The sequence below is a fragment of the Malaclemys terrapin genome, chromosome 7 (assembly GCF_027887155.1).
Source record: "Malaclemys terrapin pileata isolate rMalTer1 chromosome 7, rMalTer1.hap1, whole genome shotgun sequence".
NCBI lineage: Eukaryota > Metazoa > Chordata > Testudines > Emydidae > Malaclemys > Malaclemys terrapin.
Genome location: NC_071511.1, coordinates 82893874 through 82915049, shown reverse-complemented (window position 1 = coordinate 82915049; position 21176 = coordinate 82893874). Strand labels below are relative to the sequence as shown.

Here is a 21176-nt window from a genome sequence, read left to right as displayed (position 1 = left end):
CTATAATCTTTTAGGCTTTAATGAGCACACATTAATGCAACAAGAATTGGATATTAATTCGGGATGGGTTTACTATGAATTTGGTGTACATAGTTAGACAAATTGTTAACAACATCCTTTCCATTTCTCACTTGTAGTCAGCAAGGAATTGAAAGCTCATTTATTTAATTTCTTCAGGTATGTTTTCCACATCCCTTCCTGTTTCTCCAAGGGGCATTAGGAGTCTTTTACTAAAGTTTGAATTTGCATACTAAGAGAGAATTCCGATTGTAAATCTGTCTGCACTGTAAGGCTCATAAATTTGACTATTGTTTATATTCTAACACAGAGAAACTGTACATGAATATTGACTTTATAGTTTTATGAATAAAACAGATTTGTATTAACATGAGAATGACCATACTGGGTCAGACCAAAGGTCCATCAAGCCCAGTATCCTGTCTTCTGACAGTGGCTAATGCCAGGTGCTCCAAAGGGAATGAACAGGTAATCATCAAGTGATCCATCCCCTGTCACCCATTTTCAGTGTCTGGCAAACAGAGGCTAGGGACACCATCCCTACTCATCCTGGCTAATAGCCATTGATGAACCTATCCTTATCTAGTTCTTATTCTGTTTCAATACAGTTTTTTATGATCCATGGCTAATCTCTCTAAAAGTTACTTATACCTAAATTTGTAAAACTATCTTTGGAAAAATAATCCAGATACTAACGAATATGGAAACCATTTCAGAATTTTTCTATTAACCTTGTATTAAAATAAGTCTTCAATAAGTGCTGAGGAAAATTATGAAGGAGACTGGGAAGAAAAGAGTGAACACTAATACCAGTGGCCAATGTTTGAGGATATTTTTGGGGAATGGATATCACATTTGACAGTCTGTGGGATGTGAAATGTTTTATGTCTAGGTTGCCAGTTTGAATCCAATCCATGGCATGATCCTGGAGTGGGATGCACAGTTAGACCCTTATGCTTGTATAGCAGCCCACTGACTTTAACAGGACTCCACATGAATGTAAGCATTCAGACATAAATATCTCGTTGCACAATTAGTGCCCAAATTGGTAGTGACTTGAAGTCATGACCACTGGTTTGCATTTTAATGACCCAGGTATAATATGCCAATAGATTAAGTTCAGCTTCTAAAAGGAGAACTGTCCACACCACCAAAACACCAGGATATTTGACATTAGTTCAGTTAGTATTTTTACTAGCAGTTTCAGCAGGGCCTCCAAAGAAATAATGTGCTAAGTTGAACTGCTTTCCCTCTTACATGTGACCCTTCAAGGCCGAGGTTAAGGCACATCCTTAGACAAATATGGAGAAACTTGTATCGTCACTGCCCATGTTTTTCCCTGCTCTTTGGATAAACAGAGGAACTCAGTCTCCAGGGCTGTCAATCTGGCACCCTATCACAAATACTAATTCTGGTATTTGCCAAAGTTCAGGTGGGCACAGGGGTCCTATTGCACACCCTAACTGGGCCTCAGCTCAGATTTACAGTTCAGCTTGTTAGTCCTCTGAGTCACTTTGGGGCACAGCTAAAACAGCTGGTGAAGCCACTCAGGCACCATTCACTCATTCTTCTGCCCACTACACGCGCATACGCATGCACATATGTACATGGAGGGACAGAGCAAGTGAAAGCTGTTCTGAGATACAGAGCGATCAAGCAATTGTTTATGGCTAGAGGAGGGGCAGATGACTTGCTGGGAACATGATGGAAGGGAGTGAATCTTGAGTTTTGCATTTCTAAGTATGTGCCCGTGGGGAGAGGCTGCACCAGTCACCGCAGCCCACCATGAAATGTGTTAGGACAGTACATCTCGACTTTGCAGAGTGCAGCAGTCTAGTAATAGAAGCCAACCCCATAAGCCATCATACTTTTCTGTGATGAGCAGAGGGTTGACATAGAGAGAGTGACACACAGGCACTCTCACAGCCTAAGTCAGGGTCACTGCCTAGGCTTACTTCCCACAGGACCCCTCTAGAGGACTATAGAGACCCCCCCGGCATAAGACGGTTTACAGCCTCCAGCTTCTTGGAAGACTTTCTAAATGCCACAGTGAAGAGGGCAACTGATTACATAACCTTCCTCATGGGCAGAAGTACAACTGTGGAGAACTGGGAAATATTTGTATTTTTAGAACTACCCTATGCCCTGAGTGTATCTGATATTATCCTACCTGACTGCATAGTTAGTTCAAAACAAGTTGTTAAAGAAACTAGGTAGTACAGGTAAAACAATTGGGCTATGTAAGGTACGTCCCCTCAAATGTAATAGCAAGGTTTATAGCTGCGAAGAGGCACTCCTCAGCTGTCACCTTGGTGACAGGGCTGTTCTCCAAGGCAGAGAATCTGGAGATCAAAGAGCCCTGGTCTATTAAAGGATCTGCTCTACAGGGAGGATGGGGGAAAGTGGTCAGTGTACTGGGAGGCTGACTGAGAACTGGGGGTCTGCAGCAAGCAAACTGTAACTTGGTGCCAGGGAGAATGGTGAGGCACCAGGGCTATGTCAGGTCTACCATGAGGCTTGAGGTGAATGCTCTGTCTGTGTAAGACAATATGTGTGTAGGTTACTATAAATGTACTTCTCTAAGTACTGTATGTCATTTGGCAAAATAAATCCAACTTTATTTTGGAGAAGCTACTTCTGTGTCACTGCTCATTATTATGGTTCATGCACTTCCAGAGGAAAACTCTTGCAGGTTCCAAGCCTGTTGGGATCCCACCCTAAAGAAAAATGGAGGCACAGGCCTGCCACTTGAAAAAGGGTGCACTAAGGGGACTGGAGAAGGGTTTCAGGAGGGGCAGAGCTGAGATACACACAACTAGAGATAATGCAGGAATTCTGAAATTGCCACTTTCCATCAGTGCTAGGCATACTAGAAGGTGCACACATACTCCTACAAACTTCTAGTGCTGCCTGCAGAAACAGGAAGTGCCCACACTCAGTGAGCATGATGAATATGTGTGACCATCTATTGACATATTTCTGGATTTTTCTACAGCTGCAGTGTGTTGCATCTTTGTTTGTGCTGTCTAAAAGGGGAGTCAAAGTCCAGTTTTAGCTTTGGTGGGGTAAGGAAATCCACTTAATATGCATGCCACACTGAGTCAGCCAGGAATATTCACATTCATTCCTTTCGCTGGGTCTACTCATATCCATCCAAGCAATACTGGCACTTCTGTCTTGTGCATTCTTTAGGTCTGAAAGGATGCTTTCTATTGCCCATTGGTAACCAGATGCACCATGTCTGGCTTCCTGATCAGAGCTTGGGGCCCAGACCAGTTGAGGAACAGTTTGGCGCAAGTGTGCACAGCAGAAGCTGGATAAAATGTCTGACTATAATAGATGCATTTTTGAAACTCCCAGAGATTGAGCACTCAGCTAAAGTTAGTGTGTGAAACCTGGTTGGAGTTTTCAGAACTTCTGCAGAGCCCTCTTCACCTTTGAAAAAATTCTCTGATTTCCAAAGTCAGAACTGAGCAACTGCATTGCCTGCTACATATCCTTATGCTGTCCTTTCTTTGATATTTCCCCAGCACATTCACAAAAAGCAACACCACAAATAAAAACACCTTCCATGATTAGATATATACTAGGGCTGTCAATTAATCGCAGTTAACTCACGCAATAAACTCAAAAAAATTAATCGTGATAAAAAAAATTAATCGCTATTAATCGCAGTTTTAATCACACTATTAAAGAATAGACTACCAATTGAAATGTATTAAATATTTTGGATGTTTTTCTACAATTTCATGTAGAATATTTTCAGTGTATTGTATTTTGTGTTGTAACTCAAATCAAAAAGTGTACAAAAACAAAACAATGTAAAACTTCAGAGCCTACAAGTCCATTTTTCAGCCAATCGCTAAGACAAATAAGTTTGTTTACATTTACAGGAGATAATGCTGCCCTCTTCTTGGAATCATAGAAGATTAGGGAGGTCATCTAGTCCAATGCCCTGCTCAAAGCAGGACCAACCCCAACTAAATCATACCAGCCAGGGCTTTGTCAAGCTGGGCCTTAAAAACCTCTAAGGATGGAGATTCCACTACCTCTCTAGGTAACCTATTCCAGTGCGTCACCACCCTCCTAATGAAATAGTTTTTCCTAATATCCAACCTAGACCTCCCCCTCTGCAACTTGAGACCATTGCTCCTTGTTCTGTCATCTGCCACCACTGAGAACAGCCTAGTTCCATCCTCTTTGGAACCCCCCTTCAGGTAGTTGAAGGCTGCTATCAAATCCCCCCTCACTCTTCTCTTCTGCAGATTAAATAAGCCCAGTTCCCTCAGTCTCTCCTCATAAGTAATGTGCCCAGCCCCCTAATCATTTTCATTGCTCTCCGCTGGACTCTCTCCAATTTGTCCATATCCTTTCTGTAGTGTGGGGCCCAAAACTGGACGCAAATCTCCAGATGTGGCCTCACCAGTGCCGAATAGAGGGGAATAATCACTTCTCTTGATCTGCTGGCAATGCTTCTATTTTTGTAGCTGGCGTTTCAAGGTATTTACATGCCAGATATGCTAAACATTTGTTTGTCCCTTTGTGCTTTGGTCACCATTCCAGAGGACATGCTTCCATGCGGATGACGCGTTAATTAAATTTGTGACTGAACTCCTTGGGGGAGAATTGTATGTCCCCTTCTCTGTTTAACCTACATTCTGCATATATTTCACGTTATAGCAGTCTCAGATGATGACCCAGCACATGTGGTTCATTTTAAGAATACTTTCACAGCAGATTTGACGAAATGCAAAGAAGGTACCAATATGAGATTTCTAGAGATAGCTTCAGCACTCAACCCAAGATTAAATCTCAAGTGCCTTCCAAAATCTGATCAGGATGGGGTGTAGAGCATGCTTTCAGAAGTCGTAAAAGAGCAAAACTGCGATGCAAAACTACAGAACCCGAACCACTAAAAAAAGAAAATCAGCTGCCTGCTGGTGGCATCTGACTCAGATAATGAAAATGAACATGCGTCGGTCCACACTGCTTTGGATTGTTATCGAGTAGAACCCGTCATCAGCATGGACGCATGTGCCTTGGAATGGTGGTTGAAGCAGGAAGGGACATATGAAACTTTAGCGCATCTGTCACGTAAATATCTTGCAACGCCGGCTATGACAGTGGCATGAGAACACCTGTTCTCACTTTCAGGTGACGCTGTAAACAAGAAGCGGGCAGCATTATCTCCTGCAAATGTAAACAAACTTGTTCGTCTGAGTGACTGGCTAAATAAGAAGCAGGACTGAGGGGACTTGCAGGCTCTAAAACTTTACATTGTTTTATTTTTGAATGCAGTTTATTTTGTACATAATTCTACATTTGTGAGATCAACTTTTATGATAAAGAGATTGCACTACAGTACTTGCATTAGGTGAATTGCAAAATACTATTTCTTTTGGTTTTTTACAGTGAAAATACTTGTAATCAAAACTAAATATAAAGTGAGCACTGTACACTTTGTATTCTGTTTTGTAATTGAAATCAATATATTTGAAAATGTAGAAAACACCCCAAATATTTAAATAAATGGTATTCTATTATTGTTTAATCGCACGCTGAATCATGATTCATTTTTTTAATCGCTTGACAGCCCTAATATATACACATAGGGCAGTGTCAGAAAAATTGATGTGCAAGTTGCTCCCATTCCAGTTATTCTTAGCAGACCGAACTTTTAGAAGCTTCTTTTGAATAAAAAGTACTATTAGAACCTGAATTAAACACTGTTAAATCAAAAATGTAAAGCCTCACTGGGTTTCACTCACTATATGCTCCATTACTTTTTAAACATACATGTTTTCAAGGATTTAAAGGACGTGCAAAGTATTGAACTCAACATCTACCCCAACATATGAAGACACCTATCCCACACCTTGCAAAATATCAAACTTTCTTGCGTTCCACTCCAAACATCATAAAAGGTTTCCAGTCAATAATGATCTATAACACCTTTGTTAAACTAGATGTTGCATATTGATAAATGTATTGGGCCAGATCCTCGGCTGATGTAAATTGTCCTAGCACTATTTGCTGCAAAGGGGGCCAAGACAATTAGCACCAGCTGAGAATCACCCCGTAGTATTAAAGGCTTTGTGAATAGAAGGTGTGTGTTGCTGTTCGTAGTAGCAGAAAACCAGAAAACTTTGCTTTTTGGTGGTTTTAAAATAATAGAAATGTAAGGCTGGAAGGGACCTTGACTAGTCATCTAGTCCATTCCCTCATTCTGAGGCAGGATTAAGTATATCTAGACTATCCCTGACAGGTGTTTGTCTCACCTGTTCTTAAAAACCTCCAGTGACAGGGATTCCACAACCTCCCTACGTAGCCTCTTCTAGTGCTTAGCTATCCTTTATAGTTAGAAAGTTTATACTAATCTAAATATCCCTGGCTGCAAACAAACCCAATCACTTCTTGTCCTCTTCTCGGTGGACATGGAGAACAATCAATCACCAATCTCTTTATAACAGTCTTTCACAGATTTGCAGACTTCATCATGTGCCCCTCTCAGCCTTCTCTTCTCTGGACTAAATGAGCACAGTTCTTTCAACCTTTTCTCATACATCATGTTTTCTAAACCTCTTATCATTTGTGGTGCTCTTCTCTGGACTTTCTCCAATTTGTTCACTTCCTGAAAGTGGGGTGCCCCAAAACTGGACCCCTATAAATCAGCTGAGGATGCCCCAGTGCTAAGTAGAGCAGGACAATTATCTCCTTGGTCTTAGGTATTATATGCCCTTTAATACATTCCAGAATTAACTTGCCCTTTTTACAACAGCATCATCTTGTTGACTCACATTCAATTTGTGATCCACTATCACCCCCCACATACTTTTCTGCAGTACTGCCTGCATCCTTGCTTGCAAAAAAAAAAAAAAAAAAGGGCACAAAAATTAATAATTTTACTGTGGTGTTGTGGTTTTCTTTTTTATTTTTTTTTAGATATTTCAAAGAAATTGTCATCTGAGTCAGACAAACTATAGTGTGCTCACTTGGGAACAAAACTTTTCTGCTTTGGAAATGGACAGTTGACAATCAATTTATATATTTTTCTGGCTGTGTTAACCCAGTATGAATGTCTCTTCTCCAGCATTCTTAGTTGACAGTGAGACCTGGGAGAAGGAGGCAAGTTTTGAAAGTAAAACGAGGAGAAATAGAAGCCATCTTGATAAAACTAAAGTAATAGACCAGAAAAAAAATCCCTGCATCTTATTTGCACATTTTAAAATGTTTTTTGTTGTGTCTGAAAATAACAGCTGTATTTTTGCTTTTCCTGGAAAGAGGAACAGTTTTTAGGGACGCTGTGAGTAAGGTTTGTTCTAACTGTGGGAATTTAAAGATGGGGGGCTTAAATATTTAAAGGTATCAATGTGTTGTTGCACTAACTGTTGCAATGCCTAACTCAGGAGCAGAAGTCTCCTTTTCAAAAAAGATTTAGGCACTCAGGGATTTAGGGTCCTAAGTGACTAAATTCCTTTTGAAAATGAGACATCTGTTTCAAAAGGCACTTAAAACGCTGCATTGGTGCAGCTGCACTGTGGTACCGCTTTCATTAAGATGCTTTAAGATGACAGGAGAGAGCTTCTCCTATCGGCTTAGTTAATCCACCTCTGCAAGACCGACATAGCACTGTCTACACCGGCACAACGGACAGTATAACTATGTTGCTCAGGGCAGTGATTATTCACACCCATGAGCGACGTTGTTATACTAAAGTAATTCTGTAGTGTAAATCAGGGATAAGTCAGTTAAGCATTGCAACGGTGAGTGCAGCAATGCATAAATACCTTTAAAAATCTGAGCCTGGTGCTATAAAAATAAAACTATCAATAACAAAATGCAAAAGGGCAAAAAGGGAGTTATATTATCATAATTACTAAGGAAATAACTCAGTTCATTATCTTTATTGAAAGGACAAGATGGCAACAAAATCTATTCATTGTGAAAGATTCAGTTAATAGCTTTTCATGCCTCATTTATGACATACTTTGGTATAAAACTACTGAAATGATTGAAGTATACAGTTCTGGAGTGATACTTAATTTGTTATAAATGAATATTCTTTCTAATTGAAGAGTTTTTCCTTCACAAAGGAGCACAGTATTAGTATATCCAAAGTCTTAAACTATTTGACTTTGAAATATATTTCCTTGGTGCAATCATTTTGTGATTAGACTGTAGATTGAGTAGTTGTTGAATATTATAAACCATAAAGATTTTATTTCTTATGGAATAAAAAGTCTCAAACTGTTTTTAGGTTGATACTGTAGAGCTGAAGCTTGGAAAAATCACTTGCATAGGATAACTAAACATCCTGAATTCCTTTGCTGTTTATTGCTGTAATAAGCAACAGAGGGTCCTGTGGCACCTTTGAGACTAACAGAAGTACTGGGAGCATAAGCTTTCGTGGGTAAGAACCTCACTTCTTCAGATGCAAGAAGTGAGGTTCTTACCCACGAAAGCTTATGCTCCCAGTACTTCTGTTAGTCTCAAAGGTGCCACAGGACCCTCTGTTGCTTTTTACAGATTCAGACTAACACGGCTACCCCTCTGATATATTGCTGTAATGTAAGTCATACTGAGGTTATTTGACATTAATAAGGATGTAATGTGTATTCACCGAAATTCCATGGTAATTTAACATTAATTTTCACTTGTAAATTACCCTTACATATGTAATATCTAAATTGGTGACACTTGAAAGTGTCCATTATTATGAATGTATTAGGTCTTCAATGTAATAGGACTAGTTATAATTAACTAGTTGCAGGCTCATTTACTGGCACACAGCCTGTGCTCCATTGTAGCTAACCATCTAAAGAGACAGATTTTAGAAGTGACTTATTTATCTACAAAATTGATGTTGATAAAGTAGAATATAAGCCCCATTGCATATGGGATCTTAACAGTTGTACTCACTGCATTTCAACTTATATAAAAATTCTCAGTAACATTCTAGTAGCAAAACATTAAAATACAGTAATTCCTTTGGCATTCATTAAAATAACATTAATCATGAACTCTGCTGGTGTTAATGTTGATTTATTCTAAAACTTTAAAATCAATAAGCGTCCATAATTAACCAGAGCAGGAAAAAAGACTTTGACCTAGTTACTTTATATTAACACTGTCAGTTCAGTTTAGTGTTGTTAAAATGTCTCAAAATGTTTCTAAGAATCTTCCTTAAATATGGATCAAACAGTCAAGCCTGGAGAGAGAGAGAGAGAGAGAGAGAGGAGGTTCTTGCACGTACTGGCATTGACTAGTATTAAAAATTCCTTTAAAAATGTATGTTACAAATGTATGGCAGCACTTGATGACAAATGGGATTATTTTCATGTTAATTGGTGCAGTGGGATTGACAAAACTGATAAGTAAGTGCTTTGGTTTTGTGTAGCACTCAAATTTATAAACATCTCAGAAGGGAATTCTAATAGTGAGTGGTAAATCTGTAGCAGTTCAGAGTTTGGATTCAGTTTGGATAAAATCTAAAATTTTGGACTGTAATCCGAACCTTATTCAAATTTTCTGAATTTATCAGTCTACCATCCCCCCAAATGTGGTCGCTAGGTGTCAAATATAACAAGTAAAAGTACCTTAAATATTGTTCTGCTATAAAATCTGTTCATTTATTTTAAATAAAACACTTTTTCTGAACTAGAATTAGGGACGGAGCCAGCACTACTTAACAAACAAATGTATAGTAAGTGCACTTGCTGGAGATGTACTTTGTTCCTGAAAAATACACAGAGTTTATTGAAAATATATTTGAAAGGTTCAGCTTGTGTTGGGATAAGCATGCATGTGTTTCGAAAGAGAGAAGTCCTTGTAGAGAGGTTCAGGAATATCCTGACCTAGGTACACTTAAAAAATACTTTGCACTTGGGCAATTTGCTGTATGCCAAAGAGAGAACATTTACAAGTCTTTTCAAGACTCCAGAGGCCATTCATATCTGACAAAGATGATTTAGCAAGGAAGTGAACTATATCAATGGCAGAGAAATCCTTCATACCAAAATAATAACAAGGAGCTCCAGAGAACCCCTGAGAGCCACTTTATTACATCACTACCTCTAGATCCTTCTGCATATTTATTATCAGTGGCAGAGAAACCTAGAGTCTGGATAGTAGTGTTCTTAGCTGCAAACTCCTTTGGACTGTTTTTTACATTGATAAGATGTGTACAGTTAGTATGCTGGAATAAATCACATATATATTGTTCTGTTTATTTAAATATGGTGTATTAAATTAATTTAATTAATACAAATGAACAGCTGAACGGGTAGTAGTTCTTTTGGGGTCAGCCACAGCAAGTTGTAGGATGACTGCAATTGTAATGAACATTCAACTCACTAAAACTTCAGAAATCCAGGACCCCACTCCAGTATTTAAAGGGGCACTAAATTCTACAGTGCTATGGCTTGAGCTGAAGAGCTGTTAATCTATAAAATCTATTTTCTCTCTTTGGCATTCATTATCAACACAGTCATGAGCCTGTGCAACAAGTGCCAATGCATGAGAGATGCCTCCCTCAAGTTTTTAATTCTTGAGATAACTAAATTTACTTAGGTTACTTTGCCAATGAACTGGCATCCCCTGGGTATTTCTTATGTGCCTTGGAAAAGTTGTAAAAGTGGTTCTGATTATTGACATGTCCAGAGGCAGCATTTCCTGTCTCTGGTGAACAGAAAACCTAGTGGGAATTATTGCAATGAGACCTGGCACAGAACTGCGAAACATGCCAAATAACGCTTTCCTCCCTCCCAACCTACTATACAAGGAAGTATGGGGAGACTGTTGGTAAGTACGTAATAATACATTTAGGCATCTAAGGTGCTGTACAGTCCATTTTATATGAAGTGTTACAGTTGTTGTACACTGCTGAAACGTGTGGTTAAATGTACTGAAATACATATTGTACACATACATAAAGTAGGAAGTTTTAAGAACTGGGAAAGCTGTCCAGTCTCACACTTGTGTCTTCAAAGTGTATCATAATGTGACCATCCTGTTTTTTTATTAGACTTACTAGTCCCCTTCTCAAACAGCCTAGATATTTTTTGGACTCCTTTATACTGAGCCAGTCACTTTCCTTGTTAATGTATTCAATGTATTTATCACCCTTTGAATGCAGTAGTAGTTCCTGAATTCCTACTGCTTCCTGGATTACTATACTGTGGCCCCTAGGCTTTGAATGTCTTACTGGTTTTAGAAAATGTACATTGACTTTTGTAACAAGGTAGCAGGTTTTAGGAATACTGGGGCTGCTCTTCTGAGTTACATAATACCAGATGCTAGAACCCTGCACAGAGGTGCAAAATTATTTTTGTTGATTTACTTTGTCAGATCACCTGAGAGTCCAGTTAGCTTTTGCCCAGGAAGAATAAAGGGTTTCAGCCTCTCTCAGGCAGACAAGACCAGGGGTCAAGACAAGAGAGGTCCTGCAGGAAACGAATGTCAGAACAGTTAAGCTCAACAGAATTCTTACGGCTGGTCCACACTAACCCCCCACTTCGAACTAAGATACGCAAATTCAGCTACGTTATTCACGTAGCTGAAGTTGAACTATCTTAGTTCGAACTTACCGTGGGTCCACACACGGCAGGCAGGCTCCCCCGTCAACTCCGCGTACTCCTCTCGCCTAGCAGGAGTACCGGCGTCGACGGCGAGCACTTCCAGGATTGATCCCAGAAGATTGATTGCTTACCGCCAGACCCGGAGGTAAGTATAGACATACCCTTAGACTGAGGTTTGTTTTGTTGTTGGTGTACCTAACAATTAAAGTAAATACCAAGAAGAGAGTAAGGTTGTATGAGATTGCATGTGTATTAGGAAAAGGGTAGAAATGTCACCATTTTCTAATGTTATAAATCCCTTTCAGTAGGGATTTTTAGGTTCCTTCAGTGTTTTTTTTTTTAAAGTTTAAATCTTTTAGCAGGTTTTTGTGTCTTTTCCCTTCATACGTGGGTTTACTTTAATAATTTTATCTTGTTACTTGCGTTTTTAAGAACTGGCATAATCTTTTTTGCCCTCACGTGACACATATTTCAAATGACCAATATCCTCTTTCACGTATGATGAATACAGTTGTTTCTGCTTCTCTAAAAGGGAACTAAACATGATAACGGTATAATTCCTTTTAATTGGTATGTGGCAGAGTTATATAAATATAAATTATATTCAGCATAATTATTGATGTAATTACACCTATATAAAGGCCTGACACAAAGCATATTGAAGTGAAGGGAAAGACGCCCATTGTCTCCAGTGGGCTTTGGATCAGGTCTAAGTATTTTGGTTTTGTTGAATTTTTACCATCATGTTGTTTTTAGCAGAGCTTCTCAGGCCATTGAAGAGTTGTTGATACCTTCTGGAAGGTTACCAGGAATCTCTTGATCATCTAGCACCAGCATGCTCAGCGAGAAGTTATAGGGCACACTGACCTCGGGATTGCTAGCTGGGTCAACAATGGTAACATCCATTGTTGTCGCTCCTGGTGCTGAAACACCAGCTGTTAGGCTACTAGCTACTAGCCTTGTACTGTTGGAGTGGGTTGCCAAGTGTTGTAGAAATTACTGCTGCTATTGGATCTGGTTTTGCACCAGCCCTTTAAATAATTTATCTACTTATACCCCTGTCCTAACATCACATTAAAATTAGGAGGATTATCTGTAGAACTGCAGAAATAGTGGATCATGATTCCATTCCTGACGGCAGAAGATAAAAGGGCCCAAAATATTTTCTGATCTTAGCTTGTTCCATTCATATGATTTCCCCATTCTTGGCATAAGAAAATCAGCTGTCCCAGTCCTTATCGCTAAGAGATCATCTGGTCTAAAAGCTTATCAAAGTGCATTAACTAACTGTTAATATGCATCAACAAGGTCCACACAGACAATTAGAGTTCAGTAGACTAGTTCTGGGTAGATTCACACCCCAATTTGCTATGAACTAAATTTTCACATATACAGACCCTACGTGTGTGATAGGCTCTTCCATGTTTTCTTTTCCTATTGTCTCGTACTCTGAGAGTCAGAAGCACATCACATCTCTAAACATACAGCAATTTCAAAAGAGTGTCAGCAAGTCTGAGCCCCACATTTGTTCCATAAAAGTTCAAGGGGAAATGGGCCAAGGGTGGTCACAATGGTCATGGAAGGTAGCAGTAAGAGTAAGAGGGATTTAGTAACTGAACATCCATTCCCCCCAAAAGATCAGTTCTTAGTTTACCCCAACCAGTTAAACCATCCATATTCATCAGAACAAAGCTGGATGTGAAACCTAAAGTCACAACGCTGAAGTAATGGGAAGTAATTTGTTCCCACACAAATATAATTTTAATATTTCAGGCCTGCAGCTAAGTGTTTTGTGCCCTTTTATAATTAGTTGAATATATATTTTCAAACTCTGCATAGTAAAATTCCAAAATAGAGACTGATGATCAGAAATCCAGGAACTCACCAGGTCAATGCTGTAAAGAAATTAGAAACTGAAAAAATATGAAGGTTAAGATGAGTCTTAAACATGACAAATAAAATGTTTTGAATACCAAATAATTTATGCAAAATGTTACAAAATCTGAGGTGCTAAATAAATTACTGATACAATGTACTCTATTTTGACATTTTGTTTCCACTTAAAAGATAGTGAATGTATAGTCCGTTGTATACAATATTCTAAAGGTATTTTTCCTATAATAGTTGCTTTATACTTTTGTACAAACAATTGAACTGCATTAAATTTAAATCTTATTTTGTGATGCCACACTAAAATATGTTGGGAGAAACATCCAAAAATAGATTTGTGGTTATATAATTTCTCTTTATTTCTTAAAAAGTTGCTACTACTGTACAAAACTCTTTTTTGTTTTAACCCTTGGAAGGCTCTTGCGTTCCTTTTCTATTTTTCACCAAGTCAGCATGGCATATGATTTTTCTAATCTATGTAATCTTTCATGATTACCACATGAGTGTATTGTAAGAAATGCTGTCTCAGGACAGTGATTATAGAAGCCTTGAAACTTTAAACCAGAAGAATGAGATGTAAGAATTCTTCAATCCATAGATTAAATGGTAGACATATTATGGGCTCATAGAATTATTATAGATTTGATATTTTTTTGTATTTCAAGTTTTTTTTTCTTAACTTGATCTATCAGAACATTGAAGGGCTATTTATCTTTACCTTTTGTTCCAAATTATTTTATCTTTTTAACAAAGTGGATGTTTTCTGCTTTTGAGTTTTTTGTAACCGTAACCATTAGAAAATGCTAAGAGTAGTATAGCTCTGCACAGAAAGGACAAATAATGGAGGGCCTGCTCCCACTGAGGTCAATGGTAATTGACTTCAATGGCAGTAGGTTTTGGCCCTAATAAACTGCTTGTCAACTTCTGACAGTTTTTTCAAAATCTTATGTGGGAGGCAAAAGGAAAAGTTCTGATTTGTGTGTGTGTGTGATCCTCAAGACAGTTTTGAAAATGAATCCTAATATGTAGAATGAAATCTTAAAATAAAAATCAGATGCATCTGAGGTGGTGGATGGTTACTTTCAGTGCAAATCTTGTAAAGAGACAGCTGACTGTTATGTTATGGCTACCCACCCATTTTATCCTGCAGTATAATGAAACTTAACAAAACTGTATCCTTGTCAGTTAACCGCTGCATCTTGTAAGTGTATGAAACCTCATTGCTGTGGTTACTGCCTTTGTCTCCAGTGTTGATTTATCCATGGTTCATTTTTTCTTTAATACAGTACTATACAAAGGAATAAAATAATGAGTCATTCAGAAATGTGTTGTTAAAATATCCCTCTTTATCGTTACATTTCGCTGCTTTAGAATTAACTTTCACAGGCTGTTAATTCAAGGCAACAGTTAAATCTGAGAAGAACTGTTAAAAATTCTGTGATTTTTTTTTCATTTATAAGAAAAACTTGTCTATGTAACTGAAGAACTTCTTACAAGTTTGAACAATTAAACTCTTCTTTTAGTTAATGTATTATTTCTGGTACAAGTAGATAAAATTCTACATGGTAAGCATGGTAAAAATTGTGCATGTTCTGCACAGCACAGAATTTTAGAGTAAAGTTTTCTGGGCACAAAAGCAGTAACAAAACTGTCCTTACAAAACTGAGTAACTGAATAACACAAGAAATAATTTTTGTTAATTTAAAACTTTAGAAACTGAAATTTGTAAAGTGAGATGTAATTCAGTTCTGGTACTGTACATAACAGCTGTTCTCAGTAATTGAAACTTTACAATATGAAAAATACATTAGATCTGTACAGTTTTTACAGGTAGGTAGGATGAGTTTTGAAAAAAGATTTGCTTCAAGGGTCATTCTCTGCTTTATGTCAAAAATACTGCACAACTTAGCTAATTACAAATTGTAGACTTGAAACAATTCATGTCTTCAGTGTAACTCTTAGTTCTCCTTTAATTGAACAGGGGTTTCAGAAACCATTTCAGAATATCTTCCTCTTTTGTCCTTCAAGTTACATAGGTTGGTTGCAGTCCTCTGTTACAAATGAATTCAGTTAAGCTAGCTGCTGACTGTGTTCACTGATTCTTGCGGCTTTTGTTATTGTGCTGAGATCCAGATCAGTCTCTAGGTGTGTTTCCATTGTTTCTTCCTGTGCATTAGATTCATAGGGCTTATGAGCAAGGAGTTCATGATGTACACCACAGTAACTTATTGTGGGTTGGTCATAGGCGAGAAATGTTGACACATTCATAGATAAAGGTATCTGGGGAAAAATGGATATGAAAAATAGTCAGTTAGCAAAAGACATAATTAACTTTTATGATGTGAATTTGATGGTGCTAAAAGTGAATATCTAAAAACATTGGCTAGAGTGAAGAATAGTGCTTCCTGTGAGAACTTCCCCTCACACCTTTGCCAATGTTCTTCAAACTTTGCTGGCATCATCTTTGATGCCTAATGCCTGGCCTCAGGATTTGTTTGTAAAAGTTTGTGTATGGCAGAGGAGCCACAGAAGTGTCTTAAAAATGCAAACCAAAGCAAATAACCTTTCATAATATATTTAGCAAATGCAAAATGTAAACCACAAAAATGTATAGGGGACGGGGAAGATACTTTACTGAATTGGTAAGACATGGAATAGTTTAAGTGGGATTTACCTAGCTGTCCAACTGCAAATAAGTGACGAGTGGACATTTCCAGACTTGTATCAGATTTTGTGTCAACTTTACAATGTGGATAAATATCTATTACAGGTTACCACTTTATTACTATTTGTGACTTAAGGATAGATTTGAATCCAGCAGGTTTCCATAGGTGAAAGGCCTATTTGAAGAAATAGCTATATTTCCTTATTTGGAGCCTCCCCCCCCCATTTCTTTTCATATAAATTAGGATGTCATTTAAATTTTTCTTTTTGATTATTTTCATGAGGATTTCAAAGAATGTCATATATAGTTATCACAAATATATTTCAGAACCAGAGATGAAGAGAATATAAGAATATAGACCTTAATTATAAACATTTCTACTAGCAATTCTCTCTCTCTAATAATATAAATCTGAAGGATGAAAAATACAAAAAATAGTTATAGAAAAATGGTTCATCTGAGTAATGCCTGTATAGTATTTTTTAAAAGATTTAGTCAGCTATCAACTTGCATTTTATGTACGCCACAGAGAACAGCTTGTAGATTTGTCACTTTTATTGTTCTGTTTCTGCTCTAAAATAAACCTGTTTTGAAGCTTGACTGGAACTTTATAGAACTAAGTATAAAGACAATTCCAACACAGAGACTTTTATTTAATGATGGTTGCTATTGACTGAGTGTGATATTTTTAATTTTTTTTAATTCTGAAAGCATTCCAAATATTAAATGGTTGAAATAATAAAAAGCATGAATATTTCCCCCTTGCAGTAGCAACTTGATATACTGGGGATGCTGTATTTTAGCATAATTTCAACAAGAGAACAGGGTTCAGAACACATTAATGTGTCAGAGCAGTAAAATTTACCACTTAAAAATGATTTTTTTACCAAATTCAAAGAATCAAAATAAAAAGTCTCTTTTTCAGCATAGTTTTAAATTGTATGCAACTCATCTATTATGGCCTGTGGTACATGCTTTGTGTCTATCACTCAAAAGTAATCCTGCTGGCATTAAACCTTTTGTAAGTGGGACCAGGAGTAAAAACTTGATGCTGACTGCAGAATGCAAGCCCCAGTTCAGTAAAGTATTTAAGAACATACTTACGTCTCGTTGATTTTAGGGCTTAATTCAGCTCCTAGTCTTTTTATTAAATTCCACTTTGGGAATGGTCCTTAAATGATTCCTCAACATTTATATGACATTAGGAAAACATGTAAAATTAGACTAATTTATCAATTTACAATATTTATTCTCCAGTCAGATGTAATTCTTAATATTGAAGAGAGTGATTTCCCCCCCTTTTTATACTCTGTCACTATCCTGTGCTTGTACTCCTTATGTAGTCAAAACTTAATTCAAGCAATTCTGCATATGCTCTGTTCCCTAAAGGACAGGTAACAAAGTACAAAACATAAATATGGAATTGAATCCTAATAGAAATGTCTTCATGGTCTCTTAGATTTTAATGAAAAACATATCCTTCCTGTGTTACTCTTTTTGGTTTTCATTACTAGTGCATTGCTGTGATGCTAATTATCCTATATACCTGTGGATGCTTTCACTATCATATATATTTCTAATCTTTTTTTTTAACATTATTAAGCTCTTGGCTTAATTGATCCCCTTCCCATGCTTTAAGGAATGATCAGACTTCTCTGGTTCAGTTAGGTGGAACCCAGCTAAGGGAATTACCTCTATTGCATCTTTGCTTCCTCTTATCATAAGACTAGCTACCTTAACTGGAGGTTCAGAACCACCAATTCTGAGGTGGGCCTTCTCTATAGTATCCCTATATCTGCCACACTAAATAATCTTATCTCTCTCTCTGCTACACTATTTCAGCAACTCTGGCTTTAAGCATCTGTGCTTGGACCCTGGGAGCCACAAACTGCTTCTATTACGTGTGTACATGTACCATTTAGCCATAAGGCAAATAGCAGTACTTTTTTGCATTGTGCAGGGGCTAGCCCTCCCTACCTGATTAATTTGCTATTGGTGTTCTAGTCTAGGTCCAAACTTAATGTGGGCTTTGTACTCTGTGGTTATGTGCTAAGTTTTAGCTTTTAGTTCTTTGAACAATGGTCCCTATGTGTATATCACTGTGGGGGTGCACATGCACCTAAGACCAGAAAAATTTTATTTGCAGTTTTTGTGCTGCCTCATGCTCTGAACTGAGGGCATAAGGGAAGGCACAGACCACCTCTCTAAGTTCTTTCTACCACACGCGGTCTGAGACAGAGCCCCTTAGTGTCCACAGCTTCACTAGGATTCCTTAGTGGCCTTCCTGAGTACTATCATCTCTGCTGGAAGAGTGGGTGAGCCAAGTGCCCTTATGGTGGACCCTCCCTTCCCGGCCTTTCATAAGGATAAGGTTTCTTTGATGTTATACCCAAAGTTCATTCAGAAGGTTCCCTCCCAATTCCACATAGCTCATGTCAAGCACCTGCCTGTTTTCTAGCCTAACCTCACACTACCATTCTCTGCGTGTCTGTTGAATCTTAGCTTTCTACCTGCAAAGGACATGACCCTTCAGTCTCCAAGACTTTGTTTCCATCACTGAATGGATGAAGAGGAAGCAATCTCCTCACAAAGACTTTCTAAATGGATTTCAGATTGTGAACTCCTTTGCTATAAACTCATGCAGGCTCTTCACCTCAAAGTGTGAGGGTCCACTCAGCCAGACTTCTCTTCAGGGTGTTCCCCTCCTGGAGATCTATGGAGCAGCACTGTGTGCTCTGTGCATACCTTTACTAGACTTTACACTGGGATACAGGCCTCTTCTGTGGACATGGACTTCTACAGCAGTCCTGCAGTCTGTGGTGTAGCATTGTTCCTCGCACACTCCACCTGGATGAATACTGTTTGGGAGTCACCTGCAGTGGATCATTACTCAAAAAAAAATGAAAGGTTACTTCCCTTCAGTAAATGGAATTCTTTGAGATGTGTGGTTCCATAACCCACCTCCTTTTGCTTTGCTTCAGATCTTTTCTTAAGGTGATTTGTGCAAGAGAAGGAACTAGAGAGGCAGTTGGTCTGTGCCTCTCCTTATGCTCTCAATTTGGTGCCAAGGAGGCACAGGACACCAGCACGGGCCAACAGGTGCTGCTAGTAAAAAAATATCCAGTCTTAAGTGCATGGAGTGCATGTGCACCCCCGCAGTGGAATGCAATTAGGGAATCACACATCTTGAAGAACTCCAGTTACTGTAAGATAAGTAACCTTTCTTCTTTTGTTTATTAAATTTAATCCGATGGACTTTTTCTACTCCACTAACAATTTATTAAGCTGTCTACCTGAACTGCTGAATTGCAACTCAGTCCTAACTCCCCTGTCTTTTTTCTGTGTCTTGCAGTTTCAAGGGTGCCTCAGCTAAAGAATAGGTACTCACTAATTAAATTTATGTCTATGTCTAACCAGTTCAAAGAATGGGGACTTTACACCCACATGAAAAGCAATCTTTAAAAAAAATTGTATGTGTATAAGCTTTACAATGACAACATTCCTTTTAAGGTTCATTTTATTTGTGAAGCTTGGGGCACCCAAAGGACAACCAAGTGAAGTTACCATGTAAGAACTAGAATAAATCTGTAATGAATCCACAATGTCAACTCCCACATATTGTAATCTTGACAGTCAAGTAATCCTTGATGTGAAGAGATCACCCTTTTGGAAAAGTGAGATGTAATTCAATCAAACACTAAATCTGTCAGGAGAGGGTCAACATTTTGTTGAATTATGTTGCATTGTAGGAAATTACATTGTCCTGGACCCATTTAATTAGACTACATTTTAAGTAACTTAATTCATCTGGGAATCATCCAGCAATAACTTGTATAGTGCAAGTCATGATTCCTTCCTCCATCATTTCCACCAAGTAGAGGATTGTTGTTGCTCCACTCCCCCAACAGCTGGTCTCCAGCCCGTTGTTGAGATCCCACTGCCGTCCCTCATATAAGGGCTGGGGAAAGGGAGTTGTATGTTTGTGACTCCTAATGACTGGAACAGTAATCCCATCCCCAGCTTCTCTAGGGGATACGTTCCCTTATACTAAAAGTGGAAATAAACTTATCAGGGAACCGAACGCTCTATGGAATGAATACCTGCATTGGATACCAGTCATAAGGAGGCACCACCAAATACCTTGGCTGCCTCCTCCCAGCCTAGTTCCCAGATAATTAACAATTCCCTCAACATCAGCCAAAAATATATCTGCTTCCTGGTCAAAGAGGTGTACCCCAACATCCCTCAATAACTCAGGTACTAAATATAGTTTTGGTGGGGGTAATTACTGATCCTCCCATTCCCAATGATTTCACTCATCTGGCCTTATCAACCTGTGGTGGCCTGCTGGCTCCCACCATTCCCTTTGAAGCAGCATTTCAGCCTAGTTTACAGCCATATCTGGGAAAAGATCCTGGATCTACCTTAAATCTTTTAGTTCCCTAATGATTAAGTCATCCCCCTTACAGAATTCACCGTGTCATCAAGGCTCAGCTGTGAACATCCAGGGAAACTGACTGCCCGTCTCTAGGCTCAATATTCACAAATCCAAACATCAGCTCTCATTTTCTGTTCCCTGTAGTATTCCCTTCCATTCATGTCAGTACAGAGCTATCTCATCACTGATGCCCAGCAGTGAGTTTCCAAGAGGAATTGACCACCTGCTTGTGGGCCAAATGCACAATATTATGCCTGCACATCCAGTCACCATATCTTTTGTACCTGTTTGCTTGATCCCAAAGAAAGAGATAAACAGGAAGAGTTTAACACATAACCCACTGAATTATCCTCCCCAACAGGGGTCACCATACCCTTCTATTTGGATGCTATCACTGATAGACAAAAATCTGTTGGGCTCCTATTTCAGACAAAGTTGTGGATGTAACCAATCCAGTTCTGAATAAATGGCATTCTATTTCACCAGAGGAATCTCAACAATACATGATCTTTGACAGTGCCATGAACTGAAATATCCTTTTCTGAGGTAAATCCCTTCCCCATGAAGAAAGAGTGGCCTGGCACCAGTA

At 38.4% G+C, this 21176-nt stretch overlaps 2 protein-coding genes across 10 annotated transcripts in view; one reads left to right on the top strand and one right to left on the bottom strand.

Moving 5' to 3' along the window:
- CTNNA3 (catenin alpha 3) overlaps positions 1-21176 on the top strand; it is a 954554-nt gene that overhangs the window by 274745 nt on the left and 658633 nt on the right. The window lies entirely within an intron of this gene.
- LRRTM3 (leucine rich repeat transmembrane neuronal 3) overlaps positions 14814-21176 on the bottom strand; it is a 137610-nt gene continuing 131247 nt past the window's right edge. The window contains exon 3 of one of the 2 annotated variants that reach the window (XM_054035496.1): positions 14814-15764. In XM_054035496.1, the coding sequence (XP_053891471.1) occupies positions 15555-15764 (210 nt within the window). In that variant the 3' untranslated portion in view covers positions 14814-15554. The remainder of the gene's footprint in view (positions 15765-21176) is intronic. The other variant, XR_008445731.1, reaches the window with a different exon arrangement.